Source organism: Narcine bancroftii, chromosome 14 (genome assembly GCF_036971445.1).
Source record: "Narcine bancroftii isolate sNarBan1 chromosome 14, sNarBan1.hap1, whole genome shotgun sequence".
In the NCBI taxonomy this organism is placed as follows: Eukaryota; Metazoa; Chordata; class Chondrichthyes; order Torpediniformes; family Narcinidae; genus Narcine; species Narcine bancroftii.
This window is the reverse complement of record NC_091482.1, coordinates 22,619,646-22,639,323: the sequence shown is the minus strand read 5'-3', so window position 1 is coordinate 22,639,323 and position 19,678 is coordinate 22,619,646. Positions and strand designations below refer to the sequence as shown.

The window sequence follows — 19,678 nt, the reverse complement described above, 5'->3', positions numbered from 1 at the left end:
ACTCAGCAGGTCACACAGCGTCCAGAGGAAGCAAAGATATACAACCTACATTTCGGGCCTAAGGTATGAGCAAACTGCAGGCAGGCAGGCGCCTGAATAACACTTTGGGGAAGGAAGGAAGAAGGGGCCAGGGGAGGAGCACAAACCAGCAGAGAAGAGGTGGATACGGGTGGGAGGGCAGAAGATTTTTAAAAAAAGCTGAGGAGTGATGGGCAAGGGGTAGCACTCTGAAGTGGAGAGGGAAGAGGGTGGGGAGCTGGACGACAGGGATGGGAACAAGAGAGTAACAGGGGAGGGGCCTAGCAGAAACCAGTTAATGCCGTCTGATCGGTGAGTGCTCAGATGGAATATTAAGTGTGGTTCCTCAAACTTGGCAGTGCATGAGATCAAGTCACCAGGGGAATGGGGTGCAGAACTGGTTGGCGCCTCCTATTGCACTGGACAGTGTTCAATGAAGTAATCTCCCAGTCTGCGCCCAGTCTCTCCGATGTATAGGAGGCCACAACAGAAACACCAATTGCAGTAGATGACCCCGGCAGATTCACAAGTGTTGCTTCACTGTTTGGGGCGAGGGAGGAGGAGTGGACGCAAGTGTAGCATTTCCCGTCATCAGAGAGCTACCCCCAGCTTTTTTACTCTTCTGCCCTCCCACCCATATCCATGTTTGACCTCTTGTCTGTTGGCCTGTGCCCCTCCCCCACCTTTTCATTCAGGCCCCTGCCTGCTTTTTGCTCATACCTTGACAAAGGGCTCAGTTATCTTTGCTTTGTATGGACGCTGAATGACCTGTTGAGTTTCGCAAGCACTTTGGTGTATTAAACTACAATCACAGCGTCTGCAGACGTTCTCGTTTAACTCAATTTTTGTGATTGTCAAATTCAATTGAGAAACCTTTGTGAAACAGTAAAGCTATTAAATCCCATTGCTAAATGTGGAGAATGCACATGGCAGTAGTAAATCTGGTCAATTTATTAAAGGCAATTTTTTTTTAGGCTGTGATCCAAGCTTTTACCAAGATATATATTTGTTGCAGCTTTTTCTGAGGCACAGTAGCTGCAATTTGGTTCCACCAGCTTTATTGTCACTTTTGTTGATAATTTGACCATAACCAGCTTTGTGCAATTGCCTCCAGGGCTGGTGCCAGATTATTTTGTGCCCTCGGCCGGGTTGAGCACAGGGTGGGGGGAGGTTCTGATCAGGCTGAGGAGGGATGGGGAGGGTGGGGGTGCTGACCGGTGGGGGGGGTTGCAACCCCTGATGTGACGTTCATCGTGCGCCGTATCTCCTTCCTCCTCCTTGCAGACTAACGCGAGCTTATAGCACATTAGTCACAACCATGTCATTCATGACGCAGAGGTGCTGGAGCTGTTGGGAATCACTCTTCAACAGCACCCATGAGAGATCTGCGCCCTAGGCAGCTGCCTAGTTGGCCTAATGGTAGCGTCTTAACTTTTACTTGTAAAAAATCAAAGTGGTTAAAGCATTGGGCATTGCTGTAAGGGTCATTATTCACACTGCTCAACAGCTCATGGCAACATGAAGGAAGCCATTTTGAATTGGTACTCTCAATTCTCAAAGGTAGATGACACTTAACCATACATACTATGGGACCTACTGCCAGATGATCTTCATTTAGTGCACAGGCATCTGCAATATAGGACATGGATTTCACGCCTTTCATCCCAACATCAGCCAAAGTTTAAGCCTTGCCTCCGTTGTGGTCAAATTCCCCCTAATGTTACATGTGAGCGTTACATATGATAAATCTTATTCAACTATTCCGAACTCCCACCACTTTGACTTGGTTTGAAAGGCACAGTTACTATTTACTGAGAGATTTTAAAGGAGCTGACAGTAAGCAAAGAGTGAATGGTATGTTTAGGGATTGTCCTTTTGGTTTCTACGATCTGCAGCATTTACGCAGCTCTGAAACAATTATGGGAAACGAAAAGAAAAATAGTCTCGGTTTCCCACTCAAAACAATTCCGCAAGATTGTCGCTGGGAAGAGTCTGCTTGTGTGAACATCCCCATATATGAACATCAGATGCGAGCAGGACCAGTAAGCCGGTCGATTGTCGAAGCCTCCAGCAGTGTCATTGTTCATTAACGCTAACTGCTCAGGACACGGAATCACAAAGATGAGGTGACAATGGATGGTAAGACTTTTGAAGCCACTCCCTAATCTGAGCAGAAGCAATGGAAGATATTGGGGGAGGGGGGGAGAGAAAAAAACTGGGAGAAGGTTGCTTGTGTAATTGCAAATGCAGTCAGTGGCTCGCAAGACATAGTAACGGGTGACACTGCCCCCCAGAAAATTGTACTTGCACTGACTGTTCCTCCTCTGACCTTCAGGGATCAATGAGCTGTTTCAGTTGAGGACCTCAGTAAATTTAATGCAACATGCATGGAGGAAAATGCTTTCTGCCTTAATTTATCATTGTGTTCACGACTCAGAGAGCCTTGTATTGGACTGAAGTATTTTCCTCTTGAACTTCTGTTATTCATTCAAAATGAATCTCAATCCTCCTTCAAGATTTGCTAAAATCTCAGGTTCCACCCATTGTGTATACAACGATGGGTTTGCCCTTGAATAATGTTGATGGCCCATTCCAGGTCACCTGGCTGAGTTGATCACCAACGGCCAGATCTACCCTCGTGGCATGAGTGACAGAAGAACACTCAGTAACTCTGAAGCGACTCTCTTTCTCCCATACCGTTAGAGGCACTGGCGACACTAATGGCAACTCTTTCACTGCCTTGTACTAATATTACACGTTCTGTACTATACATGAAAATAAAGAAATCTTGAAGGTAACAGAGCCCTACATAAGACTTCAAGTGTTGCAATGAGGTATCAGCCGTTGAAGGAGGCACAGCTATCCTCCCAGAATGAATATCAAATGCTGGTCAATACAAACAGCTTTCCTGTGCCACTGAATAAGTGAAGGTTGTCCACTCTTCTCCACAGCTTTATTTGCATTCCCTCAATGTCTATTCATAGATGGTAGAAGCTCCTCGTGTTGGTCTGCAGAGAACTGAAGTATTAACTTAAATAGCAAAGGCAGCAGACACTGGGGTCATAGTGCGATGGAGAAACTCAGCAGGTCATGCAGCATCTGCAGGAGGTTAAGGGTGACAGAGATTTCCACGGATGCTTCAAGCCCTGCTGAGTCTTCTCAGTTTTTTTTTAGTCCAAGCCCTTATTTAAGCTCAGGACTACTTGGCCAACTCACTCACCTCACTGCAGCAAGACCAATTGACAGTCTATATTGAGGCAACAAAAACCTTCTTTGCAGACCTTCATTAATTGATCAGCCACCTGCGACCAAAAACGTGCAGCAGGTGGACGTGGGAAATCTGCCATCTCAGTGCTTCCCCGTTTCCTTTCTGCTCGACTTCAGTGAAGGCGAGACTTTGGACGGTCTGATGGTCATGCTTTGATAGGTCTAAGGGGGAAGCAAAAGCAATGTTCCTCTGCACCACCAGGCCACCAACTCCATTCAACATCACATCCCTCCACTTGACTAACACACCAATTATTGTTGACTTATCACACCCATGTTCTGCTACCAACAACTCCCACCATGGTTTCATAACCCCTCCACATTCACAACTCTATTCCCACCACAAGTTCAATTGTATCGATACGCAACACATCTGCTCTTCATTACTGCACAGAACAGCACCATTCCGCACTACAATGTCACCGTTCCATCACAATACTACTGCTCTATTACTGCCACCTCCCCAGCTCCTTCAATGTCACCTCACCATTATCATTGCATTGTCCCCCATCACTCAGCGGCCATCCCTTTACTGCCATCTCTCCGCTTCCTCCAACCGCCTGATGTTGATATATCCTTGCTTATCCCCATTTATTCCCAGATTCCTTATTTTGCAATAAAGCTGTGTGGGGGGGGGGGGGGGGGGGTGGTGGAGGAGGTGGAGGCCAAAAACTTGGCAAATTGAAATTGCTGCCAAAGCATTTACAAAAATAGTTCCCCAGGGGACTGTGCTTCCAGCAGAGATTAACTTCTGATTTCAACAAACTGTGCTTAAAGTTTTAAATTGAGAATAACATTAATTCATGATTCCAAAGTAATACAAACATTGCAAATGGAACATTTACATCTTTTTCATCTTATTTAAGTGGCATGCCAAGCTGATATAGCAGAAAGGCACTGATGGAGCAATTTTAGCACATGCAAACAAATAAAGAGAATAATCCATGATAAAGCAGATGATACATTTATCTGTTCCAAGAATGCCAGGATTTCAGATGGTCAAAACAGGTGGACTTTACCTTAAAGTTAGATTAGTTGAAAAACAACAAATTCTGTGCCTTGTTCATGACAATAACTTCTGATTTTGATTAAGTCAGGAGCGTTATTCCATGCTGAGCTAGCTCCAACAAACCCTTTAAAGCTGGCCATTACTGTCATGGTATCGACCATACCCACTCAGTGTTGTGCTGTCCATATCTGTTGCTTGTCACTGACAATGCCCGTGTTCACTGTATTGATAATGCCCTTTAGTCAACATTGACAATATGCTTCTTGATCACTGAGTTGATCTTGTCTATTGGTCAGTGTGGACAATACTTCCTGATCATTGCATCGATACCATCTGCGTTCTCATGTTCTGTTCGTTGCTGTTGACACTCATTATTGTGTTGGCAAAGTCTTTTTGTCACAGCCTTGATCAGCTCCACTAGTACCCTGCATGGGTCCCAACTATACCTGCCTGTTTGTGGGTTTTGTGCAGTAAAACCTGCTCCAAACCTACACAGCCAAGACACCACCCAACTCCCCCCACCCCCCACTCTTGCTCCAGTCCATCGATGATTACATTGGGGTGGAATAATGCACCCGTGATGAGGTCATTAATTTCATCAATTTCACGGCCAATTTCCACTGGACCTCAAACTCACCTGGTCCACCTCCGATAACACTCTCCCTTTACTGGATCTCTCTGTCTCTAGCTCAGGAGACGGACTCTCCACTGACATTCATTACAAACCCTCTAACTCCCTGGAATACTCGTCCTCACACCCTGTCCCCTGCAAGGACTCCATCCCCTTCTCCGTCTCTGCCATATCTGCTCCCAACATGAGGTCTCCCAGCCCAGAGCCTCTGAAATGTCTGCCTTCTTCCACAAATGTGGCTTCCCCTCCACCACTTTTAACTCGCCCCTCATCTGCATCTCCTCCATTCCTCGCTCATCTTCCCTAGACCACCTGCCCCTAGAAACAATAAACAAAGAATCCCCCTTGTCCTCTCCTACCACTCCACCAACCTCCGCATTCAACACATTCTCCATCAGAATTTCCGGCACTTACTACAGGACCCCACCACCAGACATATTTTTCCTTTTCCTCCCCTCTCATCCTTTCATAGGGACCACTCCCTCTGTAACTCCCTTGTGCACTCTTCCCTCCCCACCCATCGACCCCCCCCCTCCTTCCGGCACCTTCCACTGTGGTTGTAGGAAGTGTAATACCTGCACCCACACGTCCTCCCTCACCATGGTCCGAGGTCCCAAACAGATCTTTCAGGTGAAGCAACACTTCCCTTGTACCTCCAAAGAACTCATTTACTGCATCCAGAGGGTGCCCAATGATCGGGTTTGAATCCCATGCTGTCTGTAAGGAGTTTGTAGGTCTCCCTGTGTCTGCGTGGGTTTTCCCCGGGGGCTCCGGTTTCCTCCCACCATTCAAAACATACCGGGTATTGTAGGTTAATTGGGTGTAAATTTGGCGGCATAGACCTTTGGGCCAAAATGGCCTGTGAACGTACTGTATGTTTCAATACAAAAAATTAAAATAACATTTAGATCGAACAAAGATCAGTAGAGAAGAGAGAAGGTAAGGAATCATGAGTTGGAGAGGGATTCAGAGAGTGAGAGAAAGAGAGCAAGAGAAAGAGTGTGTGTGCATGGAAGAGAGAGAGAGAGGGGGGAGGGAGAGAGAGAGAGAGAGAGAGAGAGAGAGAGAGAGAGAGAGAGAGAGAGCACGCGTGCACTGGAGGGACTCAGCAGATTAGACAGCATCCATGAGGAGATATTGGAAAGTCAACATTTTGAATTGAAACTATTAAATAAGAAGAACCTGGGAGAGGAGCTGAAACGTGATAGGGACGGAATATGTAAGAGGTGAAATCATTTTGAAGGGAAGGTGGAGGGAGAAACAAAAAGTTAGAAAGGAAGAAAGAGAGAGAAATGGAGTACAGGAGTTGGTAACAAGAGGACTGAAACAGTGGATCAGATGGGGGTGGCGGATTTCCTAAAATTAAAAAACTGAATAGCCTGACATTCGAAATTTCTAATTTTAGGTAACCCCCCCCCCCCCACCGCCACCCCAACCCATCTCTGTTTCCATTTCCTCTTTACCTATTCCGCTCTGACTTTTTTCTCTCTCTTTATCTTTTTTTTTCTCGCCTTTCATGGCTCCTTCCCATTGGCTTTAATTTGTGTGGGAATTTTATATGGTTGTGTATGGCCAGAACAGAGCAGATTGGGATTTTAATGTTGCGTCTCAAGGCAGCAGTGAATGGTGCTGACTGACTGTCTGCATGAAATGTGGATGGTTGGCATGTCTCCAGTCATAGTTTGAGAGGATTTAGTTTCTCATTTGTTGGACTATAAAACCTGCTCTCAGCTGATCCAGGAGGAGAGATTTTATAAATTCGCACTGTCAGCGTTGGTGGGCCATGTGAGTTTCCTCCTTTTAAAGTAAAGTTGATGAGGGTTACCAGCTTGGAATGGATGAAAACGGGCTTTGGATTGAATCACGCCGACCTCCTCCTCTCCCCACCCACGGAAATGAGTTCACTCCCATTCTCTCATCTGCCACACATTTACAAGCACATCAAACTGCACGCAAAGAATGCAGAGATATACAAGTGTTCTAAATGTTCGTTCCTCTGATGTTTTTCCTGACTTGCTTGAAGCCGTGTCCAAGGAGATTAATCTAAAATTCCTGAAGACTCCTGAAAAATCCTGGAGGCAAACCAACTGTCTGCACTGAACTTTTGTGACCATATTTCCCATATGTGTTCTGGTAAACGACGTTCAGTGCCGGAAGCACAAGTTCAAATGTCTACACCATTCAATATTATCAACATGTGTGCCAATGAATTAATTAGTGTCTCCAATAAATCCTGGCACAATTTACAGACAACTTACTGCCACTGCTGTAGTTTTTTTTGTGTGCTCCTTGGCTAAATTAAGCAGATTTCTGGCTAATACATGCATTCCTTCCATTACTTTCCAATCCTACTGCATTTTATGGCTATTTCAGACAAGAGCTTTGCATAGATCATTTATTTTCAGGTCGACAATAAACTCCAGAGGGTCGTTAACTCTGCCTGTGACATCACAGGCGCCAGACTTCACTCCACCGAGGACATCCACATGAGGCGGTGTCTTAAAAAAGCAGCCTCTATCCTCAAAGACCCCCCTCGCCGCCCTCTTCACTCTGCTACCTTGGTACAGGAGCCTAAAGACGAGCACTCAATGGCACCAGGACAGCTGCTTCCCTGCTGCCATCAGATTCCTGAATAACTATGAGCCTTACTTTCCGTGCACTTTTTAAAAAATTTCTAGTAATGTTGTAAGATGGTTATAATATGAATGTTTGCTCTGTGATTCTGCTGCAATACAACAAATTTCATAACAATAAATCCCGATTCTTCTTATATTTTTTCACCAGCTCACCCTTTCAGAGCAGATTCCCAGCGGCCCTGATGGGTTCTTTGCATTCCTACCGATTGCGCACTGTTTCCTGTACAGAGCCGGGAATTTGCATCCCACAAATTCCTGTATCATCCATTTGGTATCCAGTACAGTTCGGATTAGTCCGTTCTAAATCTCAGACATTCCTGGTCAGTCCATGCTGGTTAGCCCCGTCAGTAATACTACATCCTACAGTTAGCCCATCTCCTCTGTTTGTCTGTCTGCAACTGGATCCACAATGTCCTCATTGGCAGACCCCAACATCCCCTCCTCCTTGAAAGGTAAACAAGAAAATCTCCAGATGCTGGGGTCCAATCCAATACATAAATATGCTGGAGAAACAGCGTCCATTGGAAGTAAAAAGAGAGTCAAGGGTTTTGTGCCTGAGTCCTTCATCCATTCCTGAATGGATGCTGTGTGGCCTTCTGAGTTTCTCCTGCCCTTTTGTGTGCATCACCTCCTTCTTGCTGACCATCAAAACAGGAGCATTTCAAAGCTGCATGTTTAATCCCCTGTTTGCCTCCTTCTTCACCCACAATGCCCAGCTAAGTTCAGCTCCAATGCAATCTATGAATCACATGACAAAATTGCCCTGGTCGACTGGATAAGAGGTAATGCTATAGAGTGGAGATCAAGAATCTGGTTACATGGTGCCAGAACAACCACCTTTTATTCAACATCAGCAAGTCCAAAGAGCTCATTGTGGACATTAGAAAGAGTTTGAGGAACCTTGTACCTACTGACATTAGGTAATGTGGTTTTATAGAAACGTTTGCACTATGATTGCTGTTGCAAAATAACGAATTTCGTGACAAGTTCATGATTCTGATTCACACTGACACACCTATCTCATCCATACATAGACAATATTGTTCTGCAGAACGTTAGGGACACTTGGTATGTTGTCAAATACTAGTATCACACTTCTACAGGTAGGAAATAAACCGACTTGTTGCATCATGGCCTGGTTTAGGAAGCTCAGTTGCCCAGGAACACTGAAGACAACAGAAAGTGATATCAAGGGCATCGGTGTGAGATGCTGCATCAAGTAGCCATCCTATCACACTGGTCCCTGTCTTGTTGCAGTCTTCAGGCAGAAGGGATTGAAGCCTAAAGTCTGGCACCTCCGGTTTCAGGGACAAAATTTTTCCAACAGCTATCGTGCTCTTGAACCTCCTTGTACAATCCTGACCGTAAACTAATTCAGAACCACCAAAAGATCTGTCTGCGTGATTGAGGAGTCACATCTTTTTAAATTCCAAATCTGAATATTTATTGTATACTTATTATCTCTTTCTCTGTCATGGCATATTGTGGTAATTTATACTGCTGGATTTGGCAAATATCACTTATCTGTATGGTTGTAGCAAGCAAAACCTTTCCACCATCTGTACACTGTACTTATGTTTATGACAAGAAACTCTCACTCCCCACCCTGCCATATATATATATATATATATATATATATATATATATACATATAAATATATAAAAAATATATTACATGCCTTCAACAGCTTGCATAGATGGAGTGTGGCTCTCAGTGGCATTTCCAGCAAGGGATTTTTCTCAGCTCATTGATACATGCCCAACCACCAGAAAACCGCACGAGTGGAAATTTGAGATAGGCCTCCTAAATTAGGGGCCTGGCACAATTAGGCAGTAAGATTTAGGCAGTGAGATCCGGGCTGCAATCTCCACTTTTCAGCATGAATAACTGGATGATAATTAGAAGTGGGAATGCAGTCTGATTATTCTTTACTTCTCATCTCTGGGGCTTGAGTTTGCCTGTAGCTCCTTCATGACTAGGCCCACAAGGAAGGGCTAACTAAGCACTAATCATGGAACAAGCCCATGCATTCATGGGGCATATAGTCAGGCTTCACACTACGCAGTGCCTACTAATTGAGCCATTGGGGGAGGGATCAAATATTAGATTTTAGTCACCTGTTACAGCGAGACAGTCCTGAGACACAAAATGGTATAATACATAATTCATTCTCAGAAATGGGGAATGATTCTACAATAAGGTAAAGCTCAAAATTAATGCTTCAGTGCTTCAGGCAATTAGCTTTAACTTGAGATCAAAATTTTACCAGAGAGACCCTGACTTGATTCTTAAGGGACTCATTAATTCCCAGGTTACATGAACCTTGGAAACTATCTAATTCATGCTGTTCAGCCTTCTGATGATGGTGTGTCATATAAAAATTGAATTATCATTTCAGGGTGCACCTTTATGTTCAAATAATTCTTATGCTACTCCAACTCCACTTTGACTGGTCATCCTGCAGACTAATCTAGTCTTGCTCACTGTGATTAATTGAAATGTTCAGGGGACATCTGTAAGTTCTCATTGCTGAGCCTTTATTTCATAGAACATCTCTTGTAATTAGATGCAAACAAGTTGTCTTAAACACTGGGGACTCCAGCTTCCCACTACACTTGCTCAACGGGTAAAACATAGTCCATTTCAGATACAGTAAAAACACAAGGGTGGGGAAACTCAGCAGGTCAAGCAGTGTCCTGTATATAGCAAAGGCAAAAATACATAACCAATGTTTCAGTCTTGAGCCCTTCGTCAAGCCCAAAACGTTAGAAATGTCTTTTTACATTTGCTATATACAGGACTACTCTTTGCAGATGATGCCGCTTTAGTTGCCCATTCAGAGCCAGCTCTTCAGCGCTTGACGTCCTGCTTTGCGGAAACTGCCAAAATGTTTGGCCTGGAAGTCAGCCTGAAGAAAACTGAGGTCCTCCATCAGCCAGCTCCCCACCATGACTACCAGCCCCCCCACATCTCCATCGGGCACACAAAACTCAAAACGGTCAACCAGTTTACCTATCTCGGCTGCACCATTTCATCAGATGCAAGGATCGACAATGAGATAGACAACAGACTCGCCAAGGCAAATAGCGCCTTTGGAAGACTACACAAAAGAGTCTGGAAAAACAACCAACTGAAAAACCTCACAAAGATAAGCGTATACAGAGCCGTTGTCATACCCACACTCCTGTTCGGCTCCGAATCATGGGTCCTCTACCGGCACCACCTACGGCTCCTAGAACGCTTCCACCAGCGTTGTCTCCGCTCCATCCTCAACATCCATTGGAGCGCTCACACCCCTAACGTCGAGGTACTCGAGATGGCAGAGGTCGACAGCATCGAGTCCACACTGCTGAAGATCCAGCTGCGCTGGATGGGTCACATCTCCAGAATGGAGGACCATCGCCTTCCCAAGATCGTATTATATGGCGAGCTCTCCACTGGCCACCGTGACAGAGGTGCACCAAAGAAAAGGTACAAGGACTGCCTAAAGAAATCTCTTGGTGCCTGCCACATTGACCACCGCCAGTGGGCTGATAACGCCTCAAACCGTGCATCTTGGCGCCTCACAGTTTGGCGGGCAGCAGCCTCCTTTGAAGAAGACCGCAGAGCCCACCTCACTGACAAAAGGCAAAGGAGGAAAAACCCAACACCCAACCCCAACCAACCAATTTTCCCTTGCAACCGCTGCAATCGTGTCTGCCTGTCCCGCATCGGACTGGTCAGCCACAAACGAGCCTGCAGCTGACGTGGACTTTTTACCCCCTCCATAAATCTTCGTCCGCGAAGCCAAGCCAAAGATACAGGACACTGCGTGACCTGCTGAGTTTCTCCAGCCTTGTTTTTTTACTTCAACCATGGTGTCTGTAGAATTGCTTGTTTTACTTCCATTTCAGAGACCGATCTTTAAGCGTTGGCTATTCCGTAAAGCCATTAATCATGAAAAAAAGACATATACCCAGAATGTTGCAGTTTGATTAACTGTATTCAGACAGAGAACTATAGACCAAATTTAAAAAATCAAGTGGATTTCATGTAAAAATCCACAGTGTGACAACAGGACAGAATGAATTCATTTAATTGGATATTCTCATCGAACAAACTCATGTTCGTCATCAGCATCTTCTTGATAAGTCACTAATGTCGAGACAAGGTGGCCAATCTCAACGTATACAGCCATCCACGACGGAAAGGACCCCAAACACGTTTTGAGAGCTGTACCAGATCCAATTATCACTATTAAATGAGCAGAATCTTACAATCCCCAAACATTCCCAATTCAAATTGATATCAAGCAAAGTTATAAGTATAACCAATTTTAAACTTGCTTGTTTTCAAGTATTAATTGTGATTACTTCTTCAAGTACCATCCCATGCTGTAATCCCACAACTCATTGATTTATTTATTTTCAAAACATGATTTTTCTTTTATTTCGCTAATACTTCATTCGTACTGGTCCAGATACAATAAGCTGAACCCGGGCAGAATGTCATGACAAGCAATTCATGTGTTTTTCAGGATATGGTCCAGAAATGTTGTTGCATTCCCATCAAAGATCTGCAGTCTCAATGACAATTACACCAGCCAGACAATAACCAATCAATTCTGAAAGCTGTGTTTTCTCCCTCTGAATTCACACAAGGAACCCAGATTGCGGAGACGATCAGCTGTACTTTCTTTCAGTCACATCAGAAAAACTTTCCTTCTCCAAACACGCAGAAAGGAAACACAACTTGTTTCCGCATCCAACCATTTTCCACACACATGGATCTCGTTTACAACTTCTCAAAATAAAATAAATAACCTGCATAAATGATAACGTTGTTTGATTCTGAAAAAAATCTTACCTTCTCATCTGGGTCACTTTCACTGTCACACTGAAAGAAAAAGGGAAAAAGGTATTAAGACATACAGGTGAAAGGTTGGATTTTAAAAAAACCAGAAGAATGTTCATCGACATGGCCTGGTTTCTATTCCCCTCCCACCTCTAGCTCGAACATCGGAGTTTGACTAAAAAAAGCAATCGCACTCAAATTAGTTGCAAATTTCCCACTATTACTGAGCGCAAATCAGAACAGTGATTCAAAATAATTCATTCCCAAAATGACAGTGAAGTGCATCCTGGAGTGGTCACAAACTAATAACTTTCAGCGAACATCCCTGGGCAAAACGAATTTCATCAGCCATTTCCCTTGCCCTCAGTTGGGTGATTTTACATGTGAAATTGAGGAGCATTAAGGATTTTGCTTTCATAAAAACACCCGCTAAAGCAAAAGATACACATTGATTAAAGTAAAATGTCATAGAACTCAGCAGAGATATTTTCAGAAATAAAACACGAAAATCTGTGACATAAATGCTGGAGAAACTTAGTAGGTGTCCTTTATGTCGCAAAAAAAATACGTAACTGACGTTTCTGCCTTGAGCCCTTCATCAAGCTATGGAAAAATGTCGGCAGGTGTCTGAACAAAAGAGTTGGGGGGAAGGGGGTGGTTGCAAAGGCAGGAGGTGATAGGTGGAGAAGGGATGGGAAGGACAGCAGTGATCAGGGGGAGGAGGGATGGCTGGATGAAGGGAGGGAGAACTGGAAAAGGGGAAAGGAAGGGGGGGGGGGAGAGAGTGCCCAGATGGAAAATTAGGTGTTTTTCCTCCAATTTGCGGGTGGTCTTGGTGGTATAGTACATAAGGCGATGGACAGACATGCGAGTATGGAAGGGTGACACAGAACTGACTTTTTCAGCTACCATTCTTATGCACAAACTAAAAGTAGTTCTGAGGTTAAATAAACTTGATTTAAAACAAATCAATTGCTAATGCATATGAAAAATAAGAACAGAAGAAATTGGAGCAGGGGAAGATCAGAAGAAATTGGAGCAGGGGAAGGCCATTTAGTCCATTGAGCCTGCTCCGCCATTTAGTAACATCATGGCTGGCCTGACCATGGACCCAGCTCTGACTATCTGCCACTTCCACATCACCTTTAATTTCCCAACTATTCAAAATCTGTTGAATTGTGTCTTAAATACAATTAATGAGGCTGCCTCAACTGCTTTACTGGGCAGAGAATTCCACACATTTACTATTCTCTGTAAAAAGCCTCAGCTCTACTTCCCCCAAATCTTAAGGCTATGTCCCCTCATTCTAATCTTACCTGCAGTGGAAACAACCTCCATATCTGTTCCTTTCATAATTTTATAAATTTCTAGAAAAAATATCCTTCCAAACGTCAATGAGTATGATCCAGGTAACTGAATCTCTCCTCATAAACTAATCCCCGCAACTCCAGAATCAACCTGGTGAACTTTTTGTGCAGTGCCTTCAAAGCTAGTTTTTCCATTCTCAAGTAAGGAGAAAAAGAGAAAAAGGACCAGCATTTAAAAAAAATCCCCAAAAATTTCCTCAATGGCTGTTCACACACACACCCCCTGCCCCCCACCATCACCCACAAAAGAAACCAAAATTTACATCTACCCTAAATAAGTCATTCGGATAAGTGGGTAGAATTTTGGCCTATTCTGATCCACAAAACAGGGTAAACACAAACTAGGCCGTGGGGATTAATCACATCTAATTATAAACATCATTAATTAACACCACACCAAAGAACATGTCCTTCCCTTTGGATAGTGTTTTTCTAGTAGCAAATGTCCCAGGGCATTTCTTTGGAACATAGGTAAACAAAATTTTATTGTCAAGACACAAAAGGAGATATTAGAGCAGCAATGCAAAAGAGAGACTTTATGACACTTCATATAGAGGGAAGGAAAGGTTTAGAGTGGGAGTTTGAGAGATTAAATTCACAAATGCACTTGAAGAATTATTTGTATTCAAATTTTTGATAATGGGATTTTTATCTGTGAAGAGCACTGACTGGCAAGTGAAAAATAAAATATATTCCTCTAAAAGAAAATTGCATTAAAAATGAGGGGAAACAAATGATCCTTTCTTTTTTGGAAGGAAGTATCTGGGATTCTCAAACAGCAAGCAAAATCAATACTTTTAAAGAGGTGCTTGATATATTTGCTTATTTCTTCTGATAGAATGGAACAATTCGTATAAGTTCATTATCCATGCACAGAGAGATAATTTAGATTCTGCATCTTGGCGTGAACTCAGGAATAAGATATGGTAATAAATTAACATTTTCAAGTAATTATTACAAATGTAAATTATTGGAGTGCTCTGTGGATCTATCCCCAGAAGCAGGAAGGGACGAACAGTGGCATATTTATGTGTCAAACAACTTAATTAAAAAGTCAATTGGTCTTATCGAGTACAAGATACATTATAGATCATTGCTCATAACGGAGGGTGCACATATAAGGAGGTCACATGGAAATTTAATCAAGGTTCATATTATTCCCATTGGATTGACACAATATATGATGACATATGATATTCCAAGGGTCAATAACCATGATGTTTGCACCATCTATCACCTTCCATCCACTCATTAGAAAAATGCAAGAGTGTTTAATGGACCATTCAATGGTTGTCCTCTTCTAATGAAGAAAATAAAGAACAAACCTGATTTTATAGGCAAGCAAACTCATAATTCATCAACTGTCCTAACATGCTATATGCATCAGTAAACAATTCAGCAACAAATGTTTTTTTTTACAGGCAAGTAATTCAGAGGATATAACAACATGGACAAATCTTATTGAATAAACATAGCCCCTGCCATTGTTTGATATTTAAAAGTGATCATTAATTTCCAACCCAAACTGAAATTGGCAGATGATATGGCTTAACCTCTGAAGGCTTTTCACTGAGAACATCTATCTTTAAAAATAACTCTTACGGGTATATTTAAATTATTAGCCTAAAAAATTCCATTTAATAATGCTTCCAGGTTGAAGTTACAAGGCTTTATTTTTGGTGTTTTTTTTTTTAATTTTTAATCAGTGTTCGAAATATTTGCATTTACAAGTCTGGGGGAAAAAAAACTCCAGAAAAGCACCAGCTTTCTGTCTCCACAAAGCACGAAGAAGTTGAATTAAATATGAAAACCAAATGACAATCTTCATTGAAATCTGTCTCCTTGATCGCACATACCATCATCCATTTGTGACTTAGCATCAGGATTATTTTTGTAACGGACATGGAGATAGATTTGTTTCAGGAAATGTGCAAAACGGTCCTTATTGATTTAATATCAAGGATCACCAGTGGTACATTTTTGAAAATACTTAATTTAATCATGTAACTGCAAGTCATTTTCAGTTCTCAACCCCATTCTTTCCATCTTCAATTTTTTTTCACCACTGAAAAAAAAAACCCCACCAAAAGAAAATGATAGTCAAAATTAACATTTAGAAGCAAACTACATGAAATTTGAAATTCTACACGGTTTGTAATTTATCGCCTGTGCAAATATGTATTAATGAGTAAAATAATGTGTTTCTTGCCGGGCCTCTGGTCATACTTTTCAGGATTTTTAACTGTTAAAACTCGAGCATTAAAGGATTAATCTTTGGCTTGGCTTCGCGGACGAAAATTTATGGAGGGGGTAAATGTCCACGTCAGCTGCAGGCTCGTTTGTGGCTGACAAGTCCGATGCGGGACAGGCAGACACGGTTGCAGGGGAAAATTGGTTGGTTGGGGTTGGGTGTTGGGTTTTTCCTCCTTTGTCTTTTGCGTCAGTAAGGTGGGCTCTGCGGTCTTCTTCAAAGGAGGTTGCTGCCTGCCGAACTGTGAGGCGCCAAGATGCACGGTTTGAGGCGATATCAGCCCACTGGCGGTGGTCAATGTATCCTCAGCAGTGGCTGCCCTTTTCCTAATTGATAACATTCCACTTTATTCCAATATGTTTAGTGTTTAGTATAATCAATGTTTAATATTATTGGGTGGAGTTGAGTGTAATTGGAATTATTTAATAGGCCTTTGTTATTTTCCAACACTGAATAATCATTTGTGAAGGGACTGTCTCCATCAACTACCTGTTAAGCAGCAAATAGATTTTTTTTAAAATTCTTGTTTTTAAGTCTTGCTTCTGTCTGGCTCTTTTAACATCCATTTTTTTTTAAACCTTCCAAGATTGCTGCATTTCTCCAGTTCGGTCTCCTTGTGTTCCCTGGTTTACATAGTTTCAGCGCTGCTGGCTGATTATTCATTCGCTGAACTCAGAAACTCTGGAATTCTCTCCCCAAAGCCATGCCACCACCCCTCCTTCTTTTAAAAGACAAAGCTTGAAATCTGTCTCCTTGATCGCACATACCATCATCCATTTGTGACTTAGCATCAGGATTATTTTTGTAATGGACATGGAGATAGATTTGTTTCAGGAAATGTGCAAAACGGTCCTTATTGATTTAATATCAAGGATCACCAGTGGTACAAAAGCAATGGTTAAGATGTGGAGTTACTGCAGAAGGATTGACGCAGTTGTGAGATTTGACTTTACAGCTGGATTAGTTTGGATTGACATCATGGTCGACACAGACTTAGTGAGCCAAAAGGCCTAATTTTATCCCTAAATTTTACAATGCAAAGAAATATAAAATCAGTGAGCAAGGGGAAAGAAAGTAAGCAAGAATAGCGGAAGCAACATTTTGAACTCTACTATGTAAATTGATTGGATTTATAAATAAATAAATTCTGTGTAAATATATTATTAGATTTATGGAAAGCATTTGTCATCATTGAACTTGCAAGCATCACTTTTCAGCAATTTTTTATCATGTCATTGATCTTATCTGATTATCTTTTGTTCTCTGCTCAACTATATTTTTGTTCAGTCAGTTTTCTCAGCTTTCTTCTCTTTTCATTCATTCAGGAGTTTTCTTACCTGCTAACTGTACTGAGAATCTCAATCTTCTCTCATCCATTTTCCAAGATACTGAGCAATACCCAGCCACTCAAACTAACAAAGGTATTTATTTCAGAAACAATTTACATTGAACCAGCAAACCTTCTCTGAAGAACCAGATCGCCTCCGCAAGTTTTATGTGGAAACATCGTCCACTGAGCAGCTGACTCGTATGCACAGTGGTCCCGTACCACTAATAGTATAGCAGCAACAACCAATAATATGCCATTTTAAAGAGCTGTATCTCTTCGATGAGTCTCGACAGTGTTTGGACATGAAAAACAATTGTTTCAACATCTGGCCTCACACAGAACAGGAATTGTTTACTAATTAATGATCAAGGATGAGGAACTTGGATGGCACCTCAAAGTGAGGGCAAGCAATAAGATGCTGGAATAACTCAGCCGGACAGGCAGCATCCATGGACAGCCATTTCAGGTCAACGCCCTTTATTGGGGATTTTCGTGTTTGTCTAGAAGCCAGTCCAATTGGAAAGTGTATTCACTTAACCTAGACCAGGAAAATGACCAAGGGGTGTTACAAGTGTTTTTCTGACCTTTCCTCCGATTTTGAAATCCTGATGAAACAAATGGAGTAATTCTATATTTTTAAAAATCTACATGGATAAATGGGCACTTTAATCTACAGTAAAACTGTGGACGATGGCCACTTTAGTCATTATTGGACAAAAAATGTTCTAAAGCGCTAAACAATTCAATATTGAATGTCTCTCGTTCACAGTTCTGTTTCTCATACGTAGGAGTAGCACAAATTTGCACGTTGTCCTCTTGCATATTCTATGTAGAAGTTTCAATTCCACCAGACTCACGTCATGTTATTCGGCTCGAGTATGAGTTTTTGATCAGTTCAGTTCCTGCAAGAGACAGCTTCATTTCCCGCACAAAGCCACTGGGCCGGCCAATCTGTAACTGGGCCATCAGGCAAGCAGGCTGTAAGGCTGGCATATGTTTTCCTTGCCGCCAACAGAAGATTGATAGACTTTGAGCTGGCCACAGTCAGAACATGAATGGCTCTGCCAGCTCTAGAGTCTCAGTTAGCTCAGAGGTACCAGCTCGGTTTCGGGCAATGCAGTGCTTGGGTGAGCTGCAGCCAGCTCACCAGGAATGAGCCACTGAATTTACAATCCTGTCCCCTCAAGAGCTCAACGTGCCAGCACTTAGAAGAGATGAATGATCCCCAGCAGCTCATAAATTATGAAAAGACAATGAAATGAATTGTGCAAAACACTTTGAAAGGCTGCATGTCTCAGGCCTGAACACAAATTATAGGTCGGGGAGCTGTACTCAGAAAAGGTAACAGATATGCAGGCAGATTATTGAAAGGAATAAAAGCAATCGGGTTGTTGTGGTGGATTACAGTACATTAATTTCCCCAATATCACCGAACAAAGATTTTGCTTCCGATACACTTTTGTGGATTTTGGGCTGCTGATCTCAAAGCCACCTTAAAATTTCCTATCACGGACAATTTTAAAAAAAAATACTTATTCTTGTGATTTCGTGTCATATTTCACTAGTATATTGCCCACAAAGCAAGCTGTTTCAGTGCAAATGTTCACGAAGGCCTGGGTATGCTTACTCAGGATAGAGGCAGACAAGCTATAAAAGCAGCTCATATATATAGAAGTTGTGTATTACATTGATATAGATTGAATGCATGATAATTCACATGTTCTTCAGACAATAGTGTGGTGAGTATACACAACAATAGCATTTATTATCTTCAGGAAGATTCAATACAGCAGAAATATCTCCTCCATGTTGCAACAGCTGCAATACATTCTGTTACATTTGTGGCAAGTATACACTTAAGGCTCAAAGACATAGCATGACTACACTTTTAAGAAAGCCTGTGACCTCTACATCGGTTGTAAAATTGGTGACCAAGACAAACCCTGGGCTCCTCACATTTGTGGCGCAACATGTGCAACCAACCTGAGAGCAATGTGTTTGCATCAAACATGCTAAATTCCATAAAAGTTAATTTAATGTTTCGCTAACTTCCTACATGAAATTATATATGAAAAATATGAAATTATATTTGTGCTCAGATTGAAGTTGTTTATCAGAATCCCCAATTTTCTTTCAGGAAGCAAACTCTTTGGTAAAAAAGTTGTTGTCCATTGATTTAACTGGAACCCTTAGTACAAGAGGGTTAGATGGGGTAAAATTTATTATGTGTCTCCAAGAGAGTTTCTTGTAAGACTACATCAGTAATCCAACCAGGAAAGACACAATGCAAGACCTTGTATTCAGAAAGGAGTCTAGACAGATGGGTTTCAGTGGG

The 19,678-nt window shown here is 42.3% G+C and overlaps 1 protein-coding gene across 8 annotated transcripts in view; it reads right to left on the bottom strand.

The window, feature by feature from the left end:
• Positions 1-19,678, bottom strand: part of auts2a (activator of transcription and developmental regulator AUTS2 a) — a 1,173,696-nt gene that overhangs the window by 378,353 nt on the left and 775,665 nt on the right. For all 8 annotated transcript variants that reach the window (XM_069911140.1, XM_069911145.1, XM_069911143.1 and 5 more), the window contains exon 5: positions 12,408-12,437. In XM_069911140.1, coding sequence (XP_069767241.1) covers positions 12,408-12,437 — 30 coding nt within the window. The remainder of the gene's footprint in view (positions 1-12,407; positions 12,438-19,678) is intronic.